Source organism: Macrobrachium nipponense, chromosome 1, assembly GCF_015104395.2.
Source record: "Macrobrachium nipponense isolate FS-2020 chromosome 1, ASM1510439v2, whole genome shotgun sequence".
In the NCBI taxonomy this organism is placed as follows: Eukaryota; Metazoa; Arthropoda; class Malacostraca; order Decapoda; family Palaemonidae; genus Macrobrachium; species Macrobrachium nipponense.
This window is the reverse complement of record NC_087200.1, coordinates 21,952,886-21,969,013: the sequence shown is the minus strand read 5'-3', so window position 1 is coordinate 21,969,013 and position 16,128 is coordinate 21,952,886. Positions and strand designations below refer to the sequence as shown.

Below are 16,128 nucleotides of genomic sequence, written 5' to 3'. Positions count from 1 at the left end.
AAGAAAACTAATTTAGGCATGTGCCTTAATGGCAAAAGTGAGTACCCTGCCAGATTCAAGAGCTCCACAGTCAGGGCTTACATATGAACAGGCCCTGTCCCACCTAGCAGGATACACATCAGGAATTAGACGGAGCTTCCCAAGTACTCGTAAACAATGGGTACGCTATTAAGCTCATTAACCATGAGACCAAGAAAGCCCTTGAGAAATGGTATAATAATGAAGACATACCTGAAGAGGAACAAGACATCACCTTATACTACAAGGCCTTTATGTACTCGAAGTACTGGGAGGAGGAGACCGCCATTAAGAAGATCATAATGGAAAATGTCACTCCCACCAAGGAAAGAAAAAACACAGAGCTTGTCATATATCACAAGAATACAAGAACTCTGGACTTGATAATGCAGGACAACCACACCAAGAGACCCCCTGAAGCGTTCCAGTGTAGTATACCAATAGCAATGCCCTATCGATGGATGTCCCAGAACATTACTATTGGTATGATTACTATGCGGCTCGCAAAGAGGATTTCATGTCATGTACAAAAGGGTGCTACCAAGAACCATGCCCTAACCTGTCACAATTAAGCTCCATCCCATGACAGCATTATCAACAACACCACCATTATTGAAAATGCTCCAGACACAAGAAGACTACGCTTGCTGGAAGCTATCCTCATCCTTGACAAGAAGACCTCTTTGAATACGCTCAAGAGGCCTTTGTCCCTACTAGCGTACGGAGAACCCCAAATCAAGACATGATATTACTACATAATACCACACTGGATGTGACCACCGAACAAGACACCCCAGATCAAGCAACACCAGACTACACCAGGCATAACATCACGCGACAGCAACTAGACAATCAAAATTCGGCAAGTAGTGACATCATGCAACTGCCTCCTCCAACCATTCAGAATTCTGCACGGAGAGGTGCTCTTCCCTTACAACGGTCTGAGTGGCTTCTGCAGTATCTCGATCTTGAGGCATCAGCCAACAGGGGATCAGCAGCTGTCTCACTTAGCCAATCACAATTTGTCACTAAGGACCCCATGCTGTGCAACATACTATACATACTGTAGGACTCCTACAAGAATTTCAGTGTCACAACACCTGCCTGACGATGTCTTTCTGGGTTTACGGACAAAACGTTACAAGAAGAGAGAGAGAGAGAGAGAGAGAGAGAGAGAGAGAGAGAGAGAGAGAGAGAGAGAGAGAGAGAGAGATATAGGAATCCAGAATGAGTCATTTAGTATCTTCTGTTGATTAGGCTTACAATCCAATTTGTAGAGCATTTTGTATACATTCAATTTGAAAATGCCACACTTTGGACATGAATCCCCCATTTGGCATTTTAATAGCCAATCTGAATACAGAAGAAAAGTCAGTAATAAGAAGAATAAAGAAACTTCTATACAAAATAAATGTGGCTGAAATAGCCATTATTTTCAATAAAACTTCATTTAATGGTCTTCTTTCAGCAAATGATAGAATAATAATAATATAATAATAATAATAATAATAATAATAATAATAATAGTAAAAAGTAAAAATAATAATAATAATAATATGTGGCGGCGTGGCAGAGTGGGTTAAGTCGTCAATGGACTGGTTAAGCAACATTGGGGCTGGTCAGTCGTTGGATGGGTGACCGCTCTCCTCGGCGTTGATTCCTTGGGAAAGGATCTTTACCATAATTTCCTCAGTCAACTCAGCTGTAAATGAGTACCTATCACTGATGGGGTAGGGTCCAGCTTAGGGTTAAATAGCAAAACTCGGCAATGATGTCAAGAAATGAAGGAATAAACGACGACGTAAATGGAACTCTGGCAACAGAGGAGCTTCGTCCGGCAACCAGGTATTCAACCCAATTGAAGGGGAAGACGGTCAGGTACTTGGAGGTCATCATCCAGCAACTGACCACCACAACGACAGTAACCAACAGCCTGAGATTGGAGCTACAGAAGCAAACCAAAGGAAGAAATGGACAAGAGAAGAAAATAAGGAAATATGGAGATGCTACATCAGAAGCAACCCGACGGAGAGAGGATATAGAAGGAGGTTGGTCAACATCTGGAATGAGAGGAATAACAACACCCCCAAAACAGAGCAGAGGCTGGCAGACCAAGTAAGGAACATAAAGAAAAAGAACTGGCCCTCCCCAACAGAAAGAGAACAACTGGAAAGGGAAATGTCACATGACAACGAATTACACGAAGATGAACTGAGAGACGATGCCACAGAAGACAACAGGGATGATGAGGTATCAAACAACGACACACGAAGAAATACCATCGAAGTAACAGACAGGACGGAATGGGTAGAAAAGATTAGACAATGGATGGAGCCAGATACAGAGAGAACAAAGATCCCTTCCATGAAAGCCTACAACACCAAGAAATTAAGGGAGAAAACAAGTGAGGTCAATGAAATAATGGGCATAATACACACCACCAGTATCACAGAAACAAATAACTTGACATATGCAGGAGCAAGATTAGTAGCAGAACTGATGGGGATTCGAACACCAACACCACCAGCACAACCAACCCAACAGAAACCAAAACAGCAACCTACTTGGAAAAGGCGCCTGGAAAAGCAGATCATGGTGATGAGATCTGACTTGAGTAAACTGAAAGAGATGGCAGAAAAAAGGCTAAGAAGCAAGAAAACAAGGGAGGAACTCAACAAGAAAAGAAATACAAAGTACAAGAGAGGGGACTAAACAACACAATAGAAGATGTAAAACAGAGGCTTAAGGCCAAAGCACATAAGATCCAACGGTACATGAACAGGAATAAGGGATACCAACAGAACAAACTATTCGGAACCAACAGAAAAGACTATACAGCCAACTAAGAGGGGGAAGACAACCACCAGAAATTCCTGAAGCCGAACCAAGTAAGAGACTCTGGGAAAACATATGGAGCAATCCAGTATCACACAACAAACATGCAACATGGCTCCAGGAAGTCAAGGAAGAAGAAACAGGGAGAATAAAACTAAGATTCACAGAGATCACGACAGACACAGTCAGACACCAACTAAAGAAAATGCCCAACTGGAAAGACCCAGGTCCCGATGAAGTCATGGATACTGGCTCAAAAACTTCAAGGCCCTACACCCACGAATAGCAGTACAACTCCAGCATTGTATCTCAAATCACCAAGCACCCAAATGGATGACCACAGGAAGAACATCCTTAGTACAAAAAGACAAGAGTAAGGGAAATATAGCCAGTAACTACAGGCCTATCACCTGCCTACCAATAATGTGGAAGTTACTAACAGGTATCATCAGTGAAAGGCTATACAACTACCTGAGGAGACAAACACCATCCCCCACCAACAGAAAGGCTGCAGAAGGAAGTGTAGGGGCACAAAAGACCAGCTCCTGGTAGACAAAATGGTAATGAAGAACAGTAGGAGAAGGAAAACCAACCTAAGCATGGCATGGATAGACTATAAGAAAGCCTTCGACATGCTACCACACACATGGCTAATAGAATGCCTGAAAATATATGGGGCAGAGGAAAACACCATCAGCTTCCTCAAAAATACAATGCGCAACTGAATACAATACTTACAAGCTCTGGAATAAGACTAGCAGAGGTTAATATCAGGAGAGGGATCTTCCAGGGCGACTCACTGTCCCACTACTCTTCGTAGTAGCCATGATTCCCATCACAAAAGTACTACGAAGATGGATGCCGGGTACCAACTCAAGAAAAGAGGCAACAGAATCAACCATCTGATGTTCATGGACGACATCAAGCTGTATGGTAAGAGCATCAAGGAAATAGATACCCTAATCCAGACTGTAAGGATTGTATCTGGGGACATCAGGATGGAGTTTGGAATAGAAAAATGCGCCTTAGTCAACATACAAAAAGGCAAAGTAACGAGAACTGAAGAGAACTGAAGGGATAAAGCTACCAGATGGGAGCAACATCAAACACATAGATGAGACAGGATACAAATACGTGGGAATAATGGAAAGAGGGGATATAAAACACAAAGAGATGAAGGACACGATCAGGAAAAAAGAATATATGCAGAGACTCAAGGCAATACTCAAGTCAAAACTCAACGCCGGAAATATGATAAAAGCCATAAACACATGGGCAGTGCCAGTAATCAGATACAGCGCAGGAATAGTGGAATGGATGAAGGCAGAACTCTGCAGCATAGATCAGAAAACCAGGAAACATATGACAATACACAAAGCACTACACCCAAGAGCAAATACGGACAGACTATACATAACACGAAAGGAAGGAGGCAGAGGACTACTAAGTATAGAGGACTGCGTCAACATCGAAAACAGAGCACTGGGGCAATATCTGAAAACCAGTGAAGACGAGTGGCTTAAAGAGTGCATGGGAAGAAGGACTAATAAAAGTAGACGAAGACCCAGAAATATACAGAGACAGGAGAAAGACAGACAGAACAGAGGACTGGCACAACAAACCAATGCACGGACAATACATGAGACAGACTAAAGAACTAGCCAGCGATGACAATTGGCAATGGCTACAGAGGGGAGAGCTAAAGAAGGAAACTGAAGGAATGATAACAGCGGCACAAGATCAGGCCCTAAGAACCAGATATGTTCAAAGAACGATAGACGGAAATAACATCTCTCCCATATGTAGGAAGTGCAATACGAAAAATGAAACCATAAACCACATAGCAAGTGAATGCCCAGCACTTGCACAGAACCAGTACAAAAAGAGGCATGATTTTGTGGCAAAAGCCCTCCACTGGAGCCTGTGCAAGAAACATCAGCTACCTTGCAGTAATAAGTGGTACGAGCACCAACCTGAAGGAGTGATAGAAAACGATCAGGCAAAGATCCTCTGGGACTATGGTATCAGAACGGATAGGGTGATACGTGCAAACAGACCAGACGTGACGTTAATTGACAAAGTCAAGAAGAAAGTATCACTCATTGATGTCGCAATACCATGGGACACCAGAGTTGAAGAGAAAGAGAGGGAAAAAATGATAAGTATCAAGATCTGAAAATAGAAATAAGAAGGATATGGGATATGCCAGTGGAAATCGTACCCATAATCATAGGAGCACTAGGTACGATCCCAAGATCGCTGAAAATGAATCTAGAAAAACTAGAGGCTGAAGTAGCTCCAGGACTCATGCAGAAGAGTGTGATCCTAGAAACGGCGCACATAGTAAGAAAAGTGATGGACTCCTAAGGAGGCAAACGCAAACCGGAACCCACACTATAAATACCACCCAGTTCAATTGGAGGACTGTGATAGAGCAAAAAAAAAAAAAAAAAAATAATAATAATAATAATAATAATGATAATAATAATAAAAATAGTGATGCAACTCATGTTTTTGCCATTAACTTCTGTAAATAATGAAAATAAAACAGGATTTAATTGGTCAATGCTGGATTTGAGGGGGATTACATATGAGATGTACAGTAAACCCTCCCATATTCGTGGGTGATGTGTACCAGACTGTCCCCCGTGAATATCTTAAATCTGCAAATACTTAACAACCCTCTAAAAATGCTTAGAACTGCCTATGTATTTTGATAGGTAAAACAAAAAAAAACCCTCTAAAAATGCTTATACCTGAGTATCTTTAATACTGTATATACTCATGTTATATTCGACCCCATGTAATGTTCGAGCACAATTCTTACTGCATATATTAGGATTTTAGCATATACCCCTTGTAATGTTTGAGTTTTGATTCGGGCAACAAGCCTAGGCTATTTTAGCAGTCACTACCATAGCCTAGTCTAAGATTCTGACATCTAAAACTAAGAAGGTAAAAGCTTAGAATATGCCAATAAAACAAATAAAAAATCAGTATATACTCATTTCAAATCATTAAAATTAACTACAATAAAAAAAAGGGAAAACAAAAAATTCCTACCTCCTTTGTTTACAATCGTTTTGTCATTAACTACCAAAAGCTTACCAAGCAACCTCTATAACTAGCAAACCGTTAGTAATAACCATAAATTTCTATTCTTTAATCTCTCTTTAACCCTAAAACTAGTGAGCACTATAATAACCATTCATTTCTATTCTTTAATCTCTCTTTACCCAATGGGGATACAAATAGCAATAATGAAACATATGATGACATTATAACAAAAGATGAAATCAAGAAAATATTTGCTAGCTCTGATGAGAGCAGTGTCTTTGATGTAATTCAAGTACATAATTTTCTATTTCACAATATTTAATTCACTAATGTTTGTTTTTTCATTAAATGTATTACATGACTACACGTTTTGGAATTTACCACATCCTTTTTACCAAAAGAAAAAATATACGATTCTTTGTGACTCATAAGTGAAGAGAAATCAGCTGAACAACTAACTTTTGTTTACATACAGGAAATGTAGGGTACACTTATTATAGCCTAGAACAGCCATAAATGTTGAAACAACATAACAATAATAAAACTCTCAGATAAGTAAAATATTTATATTTAATGTCTTTACTATCAAAAAAATAGTTTGTTGACTTCTGTGGAAAGATATGCTACTTTGTTAACTTCTGTTGTCAAAAAATCCAAAGCCTACAATAGGCTTAGCCTAGTCCCAAAAGTTTGCACTTTTCCAATTAACAAAATAATAATAAAAGATTCTCAGAGGTAAAACATTTGTATTTATATTGTCTGTTGTCGGGAAATCCAAAGCTTAGGCTTAGCCTAGTTCCAAAATCTTACACTTTTCCAGAACTATGCAATGCTCGACCCCAAAATTTTTGGCCACAAAATTGGTCTTTAAATATGAAACATTACACGAGTATATATGGTAGTTTTATATATATATATATATAAAAAAAAGTGCATTTAGTCACAAAAATTATATAAAAATACAGTAATTTGTGAATATTTTCCATTGAAAAAATCATTGTTTGTTTGTTTGTATGGTGTTTTTACATTGCATGGAACCAGTGGTATTTCAGCAACAGGACCATGCCATGAAAAAAAAAAAATTAATGTACAAATTTTATGCAAATAATGAATATATAGTCCATAGAAAATTCTGCAAATAGGCAAGTCTGCAAATACACAGGGGGAGGGGTGTTTACAGTATATATGAAAATGAATGGAGTGCAAGAAAGCAGGAGGAAAGAAAATTACATGTCAGATTACTGATGTATGAAAAGTATCTGTAAAACCCATAATCTTCAGATTGGATGATTTTCTAGGTTTCTTTTCTCTGTTGCTGAGTACTGGAATTATCCTTCAGATCCCAATTTCACTTACTGCAATAAATTCTGTAATAATGACATTTCTGTAGATAAAAACAATATGTGCATGTCCATAAATTTATCCAGTTAATATGAAATACTAACCAAAATACAGTATTAATCCTACTGAGTAAAAACCTTGGTATCAGGTAATCTTACCGTGTATAAAAGCTTAAAATAAAAAGTTATAAATTTACCTTATAAAGTTCTTCATCAAACTGTGAGAGTTGGGCCACTTCCTGCATAACTTCCTTTCTCATAAAGAATGGGGTGACCAGAGGCTGATAGCCTTTCTCATGGAGCATTTTCAGTGCTAATTCAACAATAGCTCTCTCAAGATATACTGCTGGGCCCATTAAATAGTATCCTCGACCACCTGAAATAAACAATAAATGCAAAATCAGAATTTTATGTAAACATTCCAAACTACAGAGTAACTTTTAAAAAATTACTTCTGAAAATGAAATTGTGAATAAAAAGTCTACTGTATAAAGAAGAAAAATTAAAAAGAAAACTAGACCTAAGTTTCTGTAGCAATTTGAGAAACTATGTTTAAATATACTAACTGAAGAATTCTTCCCATCACATCTTATAATGTTATTAACAATGCAGCCATTCCTAAATTAAATTACCTTTTACTACTTCCTCTCATACGTGAATACGTATCTAATACCCAGTCCACTGGGTTTAATGCAATGGAACATGTCCAGATTCCTTGCACATACAAAATGACATTAGCTAGTTTTGTTACATTAACATTATCAAAATCAGTTATTAATACAATGACTTTTAGTACTTGTAAATCTTTGGGAAAAATCAGTGTGCCTTTACAATTCAATAGCTCCAAACTACCAAATGTAATTTGGTTTTCCCTCAGAAAAACAATGAGTAATAATTTATAGGGATTCACATTTTGACTATCATATTTTCTCCAAATGTTGTTTGACAATTTTATTCTTGTTAAAATTAAAATGAAATTTTTAAATTCATTTGTATTTTTCAGAGCTAACAAACCTGAGGTCCTATCAATAGGATAAATCTTCTGGTGTCAGCTGGAAACCGGTTAAAAAAAAAATAAAAAACTGTAAATACAAGGAATCTGTGGCGTCTGGCATCCGATCCATAAGGGAGGTGGAAGCGAGTCAAGAGCCCACGCTTGATCCTAGTGACACATGGAAGAAGTATAAAAGGGATGGCTAGAGGAGAGGAGTCAATGTTAAGACCTCAGGTTTGTTAACTATGAATAATAGTACTAATTAACAATAAATTTGTCATTTGTTCATACATGGAACAAACCTTCAGTGTTAACAGCAGGATACTCACACTTGGAGGGAGATATGAGAATCCTGAACCAAATGGAGGTTCGGCACATATCATTCTTCTTAGAAATGAGATTTCTAAAGAAGAGGACCTAAACCTTTGAGATGTTAGATATGTGAATACGTATCTAATACCCAGTCCACTGGGTTTAAATGCAATGGAACATGTCCAGATTCATTGCACATACAGAAGTCAAAAGAACTATATCTGTTCAAGCAGCAAACCATGTTAGCCACAAGAAACATGTTTGTCACCATCCCTCACTCACCTTGCTGGAGAGGAGTTGAAGCTACTGAGAAGCAGATTTGTATGTTGTATGGAACATAAAAAGTGCTGTAACAGTATGGCTGCAATGCTAACTTGCATCAAGCCAGCTCCAGTGTATGATGTGTCTATTTTTCAAACCGCTCATAGGTACTTAAGAAAGAAGAAAAGGGAAAGAAAAAGAGACCAGTCATCTCACTCATTCCCTACTCACAATCATCTTAGGCAAGATATCAACTGTCCTGCTAGGGGCACTGGATGAGTTACACTTGTTGATCACTCACCAATGTACCCAAGGAAAAAGTGTCCAAGGATCTATGGGCAACATCCTTCAGGAAGATGAAAGTGAGTGTTTTAACGCAGTCAAGAACCTTTGAATTTTGGCCTAGCCTAACTCCTTTCTTTCTCTATAAAAATGAATAATCTACCCACCTGTACGCTTTCTCCAACTCCAGTACACTCCAGAAATCACCTTAAAACACCAGCACCACAGGACTTACGACCCAAAAAACAACTCCTACCAGACAGAGAGCTCTCCCCTACCAACCACACACCACCAACACGTGCTTTCTACTGCCCCGTGTTATTGTTTACACCCTGCCGACGCCGCCGCCATCTTGTCTATGACGTCACAGCCTATGACGTCACAACACAACTTAAATACATCAACAGACACCTTCTAGAATCTACCACATGTTGTCTATATATAGGACACCCACCATATTTCAACAATGCATAAAATACCCATAACAATTATACAATATATAATCACACTTATCTATACCCATAACAATTATACAATATATAATCAGAACCAACATTCAGAATTCTAAGATCAGGTAAGTTGTTCTTAAATGCTAAGGAGGAACCTATTCCTCTGATGTCATGTGTTTCTGCATGCACAGAACTGGTGACGCAACTTGACGTTGAGGAGTACGCTTGCCTAATCACCTCATATAGTTAAAGAAAGGGTATTCTAGGACACCTTCTCCTTGGACTGGCCCGTGTTTACATAAAGTCTACAACATCTAAGCCCAATGACGAGTCCTTTAAATAATAATGCAGTGCTCTGACAGGGGAAAGCAGAAACTCTTGAAGGTTGCTGATAACAAACTCCACATTGTAAGGAATGGAAAGGGAGGCAAATCTGTTATCATGAACTGAGGAAATCTGGGTTTTAGCCACAAATTCCTGGACAAGTTTGAAAGCTACTGACCCCAACCCCTTGGAAGTCAGTTTCACATTAAGACAATTGACGCATGGGCTCGAATAGAGCTCGAGTCAGACTACTCATTTCAAGAGTAAGCTCTTGGACCACAAAGAGAATTCCCAGGGTGAAGTAATGTCCACATCTTGCAGATGAAGAATTAATCATAAGGCAGTCCTATAGTCCTTGCCAGTATAAACAGAAAGAATTTCCTGCATTCTGAAAAAGAGCCAGAATATTTTTATCTACTGAACAGAAACTTTTGAGCGGAGAGAAATCCCTTCGATGACACCAATCACAGCAGACAGCTCATCTTATATACAGCTGACGAAGATCCTCTGAAGTAGCCTTACAACTGAGTTGCTGCTCCGGAAGAAAGACTCTTGCTCGAAAGAAATACTAGACTTACTCCACACATGAAGAGATAAAGATCCTACAGATTGGTGGTATCTCTCCACATGAGGTTGGCAGAGAAGGTTGTGGTAAGGTGGAATCTCTCTTGGTACTGCTGAGAGAAGAGAAAAAGACCCTGGAACCACTCTGCTTGGGGCCACAAGGAGCTACTAGGGTCATCCTAAGACTTTGGGTCCCATTACATATTCTGTTCAGGACATGACGGAACAGGCAGAATGGAAGAAATGCATTACCTCCCAGGTTGTTTCCAGAATGCAAAAGGGAGTCCTCTGCCCCAGCTGATGATGAAAAGCAGTAGGAATAGTCCTGGAAGCACATCTACTGCAAGTTGCATTTGTCTTATAGGAAGCATTAACACAGGAATTCTGGAGGGCTGGGAAAAATATGTTGATGCTCACAGGACTTTTTAGGCTGGATAGAATATATGAATCAACAGTATGGGGTTAGGTAAAAAAACTGGCTTGGGAAAGAGAGCAAAGCAAACATCTGCTCTCCAAGGTGATTGGAGAACAACTGATGCATGACTAGGTTCAAGCATGGTCTCTGACTTGCTTCCACCTCAACTACATATTGAATGCAAGATACTACAGATACCTTGCTTTTATAATTTTTTATTGTTTTTAACCGGTTTCCAGCTGGCTCCAGAAGATTTAACCTACTGTTAAGAATTAGGGTTTGTTCTGTGTATGAACATCATGTACATCATGAAACACCTAAAAAATAAACCATAGGGATATATTTGATGGAAAATTGTTGATAGCTTACCTGAGGTAACAGCACCACGCTTAGAGTCAACTCCACCAATCATTGAAATAAGATCCACATGAGAATACTTCTTATTTGACTCTTCACCAAATGTTCTTACAATTGCATTATTATCCTACAAAAGAATAATAAGAATAAGAATAAAATAAAAGATATCACAATAACAGCAGCTAAAGCCTGTGTTTTCAGTATCTATATATACACGACCTTTAAATCCTAAAATTCACCCTTAAAAATTGGTGGTCATCTTATACATACGTACTACAATTCTAAAAAATCAAACCTTGAATTCTATGATGTGTATCGGTAGGCTAGCCTCAGCCTCCATGCTATAGCCTAACTACCAACATAAATGAAGATTCACTTTATGAAATACATAAACTGATAAAACAAGCAATAAAACAATTTTTACCTTTTATATTATTGGCATATCTTCACAATAAATATCCTATTTGAGGAATAATTCTAAATCAATGAAACAAACTTTTATCTATACGATCCAAGCTGAGAAATGTAAACATCGAGTTGTGGTTGTGCTCACAGCAACATTTATCTTTTGGTAACCTTTTAGAAATTTTAATGGCAGTGTAACTAAGGTAGTAACAACATTTAGGATAACTTAATATTCATTTTTCATTAAAAGTTTCTCATACATATCACACGATTGATCACATATGCCACCATCATAGGGTTTCCTGTCTGGTTCTGGCGAGTCAACATAGGCTTCGTTGTCAATATCATACAAATCATCTTCGGTACCATCCATGGCATTTTTCAAATGATTTTAAGGACTTTTTTATTTTCACATTCCCCCCCCCATGCTTTTATGACAAAAACGCATTGAACATCAAGTGAGGCAGCACACAAAGCTGTTTGTAACTGTTCAGAACAATTCAGTCATATGAACAATAATTGTATATGATAATTACCAGTCATTATTGTATTGTTATCAAAGGTTGTTTGAGAATGGCGATGAAACGTAAAAAAAACAATGGTTTCCCCTTTAGGTAATGTATGTATTAAAAACAAGATATAGAATCGGCATTGTTAAACCCAGCTTTGATAATCTACGAAAGGATTGTATCTCTGAATCAAGTTACATTCGGCATCGTTCCGTTCTACTTCATATATTGTACAGGCAGTCCCCAGTTATCGGCGGACTCAGTTATCGGCAATCCAGTTTTATGAAGCTTGTCTAGCGCCATAAAATCGGTGATTTATGGCACTATAATGGGCCGTGTTTCGGTTAATGGCGGTTTTCACTTATCAGCACCCCTCCAAGACCGGAACCCCCGCCGATAACCGGGGACTGTCTGTAATATATGTGCAATATGATTACAGTAAATTAAGTTTTATTAAAATTATTATTATTATTTTCAAATTACTGTAAATGTGAATTGACATTAACAAGTGAATTGAGTAACAGCTGATTCCTGATGTCATTTACCGTGACTATCGAGCATTAAGAGCTTTGTTAAATTGTCAAATTGTTAAACCCTGCTGATTCTCAATGGTGGTGTCCTTAAGTAAAATTAAATACATTTTTGTTCATTCCTCATGCAATGGAGATCTTAAGAAAGAATACTAGAAAATTAAAGCCGCAGGTTAAAGCCGAGGCTAAATAAAACAAATAATAGCCATGAGGAAATGATCTTTGGAACTGGAGACATTGTACCTAATGCTTACACAATGAAGTAATATGTACAAGTTTTCTACCAAACCTCGTTAATTTACGATAAAAGGTATCTCCAAATAATATCTCTTTTAACAAATAATGACAATGAAGATATCAATAACACTCATATCAGCCGAGATTTTGAGAATGTAAACAATATCAAATGCAGATGTACATGGCAATATTTACATTCTTTAATACATTAACAATATGATAATAGTCATACTGTAATTGGATACAACAAGCAAAACAACCTTTATTTAAGTCATCATCATTATAAATATGGTTATACTTTTCTCCAAGAAACCATTTTGTTCTTATAATTTAAAAGTCATCCTATACTACAGATATGAGGTAAATTCATAAAATGTTCTGTTATTTTTTACCTTGTCTTATCTAAAGGTTGTCTGATACATGAAAATATACAGTAATTTAGAAAATTTATCCTGCCATAAGTTCTGTAAAACTTATTTAATATTTTATGTTTAAAGAAGGAAATGTAAAATAAACTAAAATATAAATTAAAATAACTAAAAAAAATTTTTTTTATTTCAAATTCCAATCTGACCTTTGGTCTCAATATAAAATGCTCACCTTACTATACATGCTTTCTTCAAACTAAGACCATTATCTCTTATGCCTAACCCTTCACCTGCATCAAACCCCCATACCTGAGCCTAGCCGTGCAACTCCAAATTATTGTGTGGGCCCCCAGAGGACTATGTCCTGGAACATCCTAGGCTTTCCACATTATCTGGAGGTCCTGAGATGACACATTCAAGAATGGCAGTGTCATTTAGTGAATCTGATTCTGGGATGTATAAAGCCATTAATTCAGACACCTATTACATTTTTCTCTTTTCCCTTCATTTTTCTAAATTTTTGTTTTCTATTCCTTCATTTTTCTCTTTACAGAAAATGAATTAGAAAACAGTGACCAGTCACCATTTAGAGGATTCAGACATGTTGATGAGAACACGCACATGCTTATATTTGAGGGAGTTTTTCAATGCTGTTGTGATGCTTGTTGGGGCAATGTTTATTTTCTGTATTTGTTATAAAATGACGTAATCAAGCATGCATTGGGCATGTTAGGCAATAGTAGGTGATTGCTCTAACTTGTGTGTTGTCAACCACATCAAAGTATCAACTGTTTCAGTTTCTGATGACGGTGACTAGTTAAAAAATACAACCAGAACAAACAAAGCATCAATATTTAAAACTGATATCTCCTTGCTGCCTCACTTTTTTTTTTTAACTTTCCATATCACTTCATATATACTAAACAGTTCTGAGTATTTAATGCAATCACAGTTTTTTTTCTTGTGAAGCCATCCCTTGTAATCTCATCTTGTTAGCAAACTAACTTTAGTTTATCTTTTGCTTACTTTTATGTCCATTGTTTTGTTATACATAACATTTTCCAGCATTCTGACCAATCTAGTACATTACTCTTTTGATAGCAGAAATATATTTTGCACTGCAAGTGTATTTTTCTATATTGTTTTCAGTATCAAAATACCCTGACCCCTGCCACCCTCTTCTGTCTTTCACATTGGGGAAGACTGATTCAATAGGGAGGTTCCTCCATGAAATACATCACAGACAACTGACACAAGTTGGTATTGGGAGCCTTTAACATCTTCCCAAGTGACTTACTTAGTGACTGTGCCAAGATTCCCAGTCTAACCACCTCCATGGGGAGTTTAAATACAACCTATCTTTTTGCCATGTTTACAGGGATTCATGAAGCACAAAATGCTAAATTAAACCACTGATTTCGACTGAAAAATTAAATATTGCACCCAGTCTCACAATCTGGTTTGATAAAAATTTATATTTATCTGAGTGTTGATAAGTATTGCAGAAAAAGCAAAACTAGATTAACTTCTTAAAATGCCTATTAGAAATGATAAAATGTTACTGAGTGTCAAAGCAAAAATAAATAAGAAAATAAAATTAAATCTAACTGTAATCACAAATCAAGTCTTGGCTATGCAGAGTTCTTATGACCACACACCATATCTCACCAAAATGAAAAAAATAACAAACCTCATTATCGCTGACAGGTACATCATCTGGAACAAGATTTCCTATCTCTTTTAAAATTGCATCCCTTTCATTTTCAGTCTTCACCAAATCTTCATTATTTTGGGCCATAGCTTCATCAACCAATTTTTTAACCTGCAGAAAATAAAGTAAATCAGCTATTAAAAATATCATATACCGTAAAGATTTAGAATGGAATGCAAATTATTCACTTGAAATAAGAATCCCAATCTACTTGTCTTTCACCAATAGCTTTAGTTTCATCAATGCATTACTAAAGCCTTATGAAGTACCAGCAGCTAAATTCTGAAATTCATGGTAGCAATTCTTTTGTTTTAAAAGTGAAGATAAATGGCCCCGCCCACTTTCAAGAAAGAGGAACAACTGAGCAGAGAGAACCAATTTGTTTATGTAAATGTCTATGTGTGGGGAGGCAGGTGGTCTCCCATTCTGTAATTACAGTGGACTCCCCGTATTCGCGGGGGATGGGTACCAGACCCCCCTGCAAACAGTTAGAGCCCACGAATAGTTGTAACCCCTATAAAAATGCTTAAAACCTCCTATTTTGTTAGTTAAAACTCAAGAAAAACCCACTACAAATTTTTATACCTTTTTTTTAATAGTTTTATCACAAAAAGTACATTTTATGAAATTGATAAAAAAAAACTGGAATTTGTGGATATTTCTCATAGAAAAATAATGTGAATAGGCGAATTTTCTGCAAATAATGCGGGGAAATGTTCCAGAGAGATATCCGCGAATGCGTGAGTCCACAGGGGGTTCACTGTAGTACTTTGTAATTATATACAAAATATAATTTTTTTTATAGAAATACCATTTTTGTATATGTAACTTACCAAGTAAATACATAGCTGGTTCCCATATTGACAGGAGGTGGGATACATTGATTATTCTATTCCCAAACAATGTTAATAAAAACAATGAAATGACAAAGTAATTCTGCTAATACTCACATAGAAAGAGGTCTCTCCCCACCTCGCAGAGGAAGAAAGTGTGTGTTCCTCCTTGTTTCCTTATGTAGGCTAGAGCAGTTGTCTTGTCTGAGTGGACTGCAGCTGTCCTTCCAGACATTACTGAGCAAAATGCCATCAAGCAAAATTGTACTGCTTTCAACTCCTTGATGTTTATATGCCAATGCAATTGCTCCTCCCCAGCCCAGATCC

The 16,128-nt window shown here is 37.3% G+C and overlaps 1 protein-coding gene across 2 annotated transcripts in view; it reads right to left on the bottom strand.

Annotated features, from left to right (window-relative positions):
• The window catches only part of LOC135219169 (probable serine--tRNA ligase, cytoplasmic), a 96,129-nt gene that overhangs the window by 15,246 nt on the left and 64,755 nt on the right, over window positions 1-16,128 (bottom strand). For both annotated transcript variants that reach the window (XM_064255702.1, XM_064255703.1), the window contains 3 exons: window positions 14,948-15,079; window positions 11,221-11,335; window positions 7,448-7,626 (listed from right to left, as the gene is read on the bottom strand). In XM_064255702.1, coding sequence (XP_064111772.1) covers window positions 7,448-7,626; window positions 11,221-11,335; window positions 14,948-15,079 — 426 coding nt within the window. The remainder of the gene's footprint in view (window positions 1-7,447; window positions 7,627-11,220; window positions 11,336-14,947; window positions 15,080-16,128) is intronic.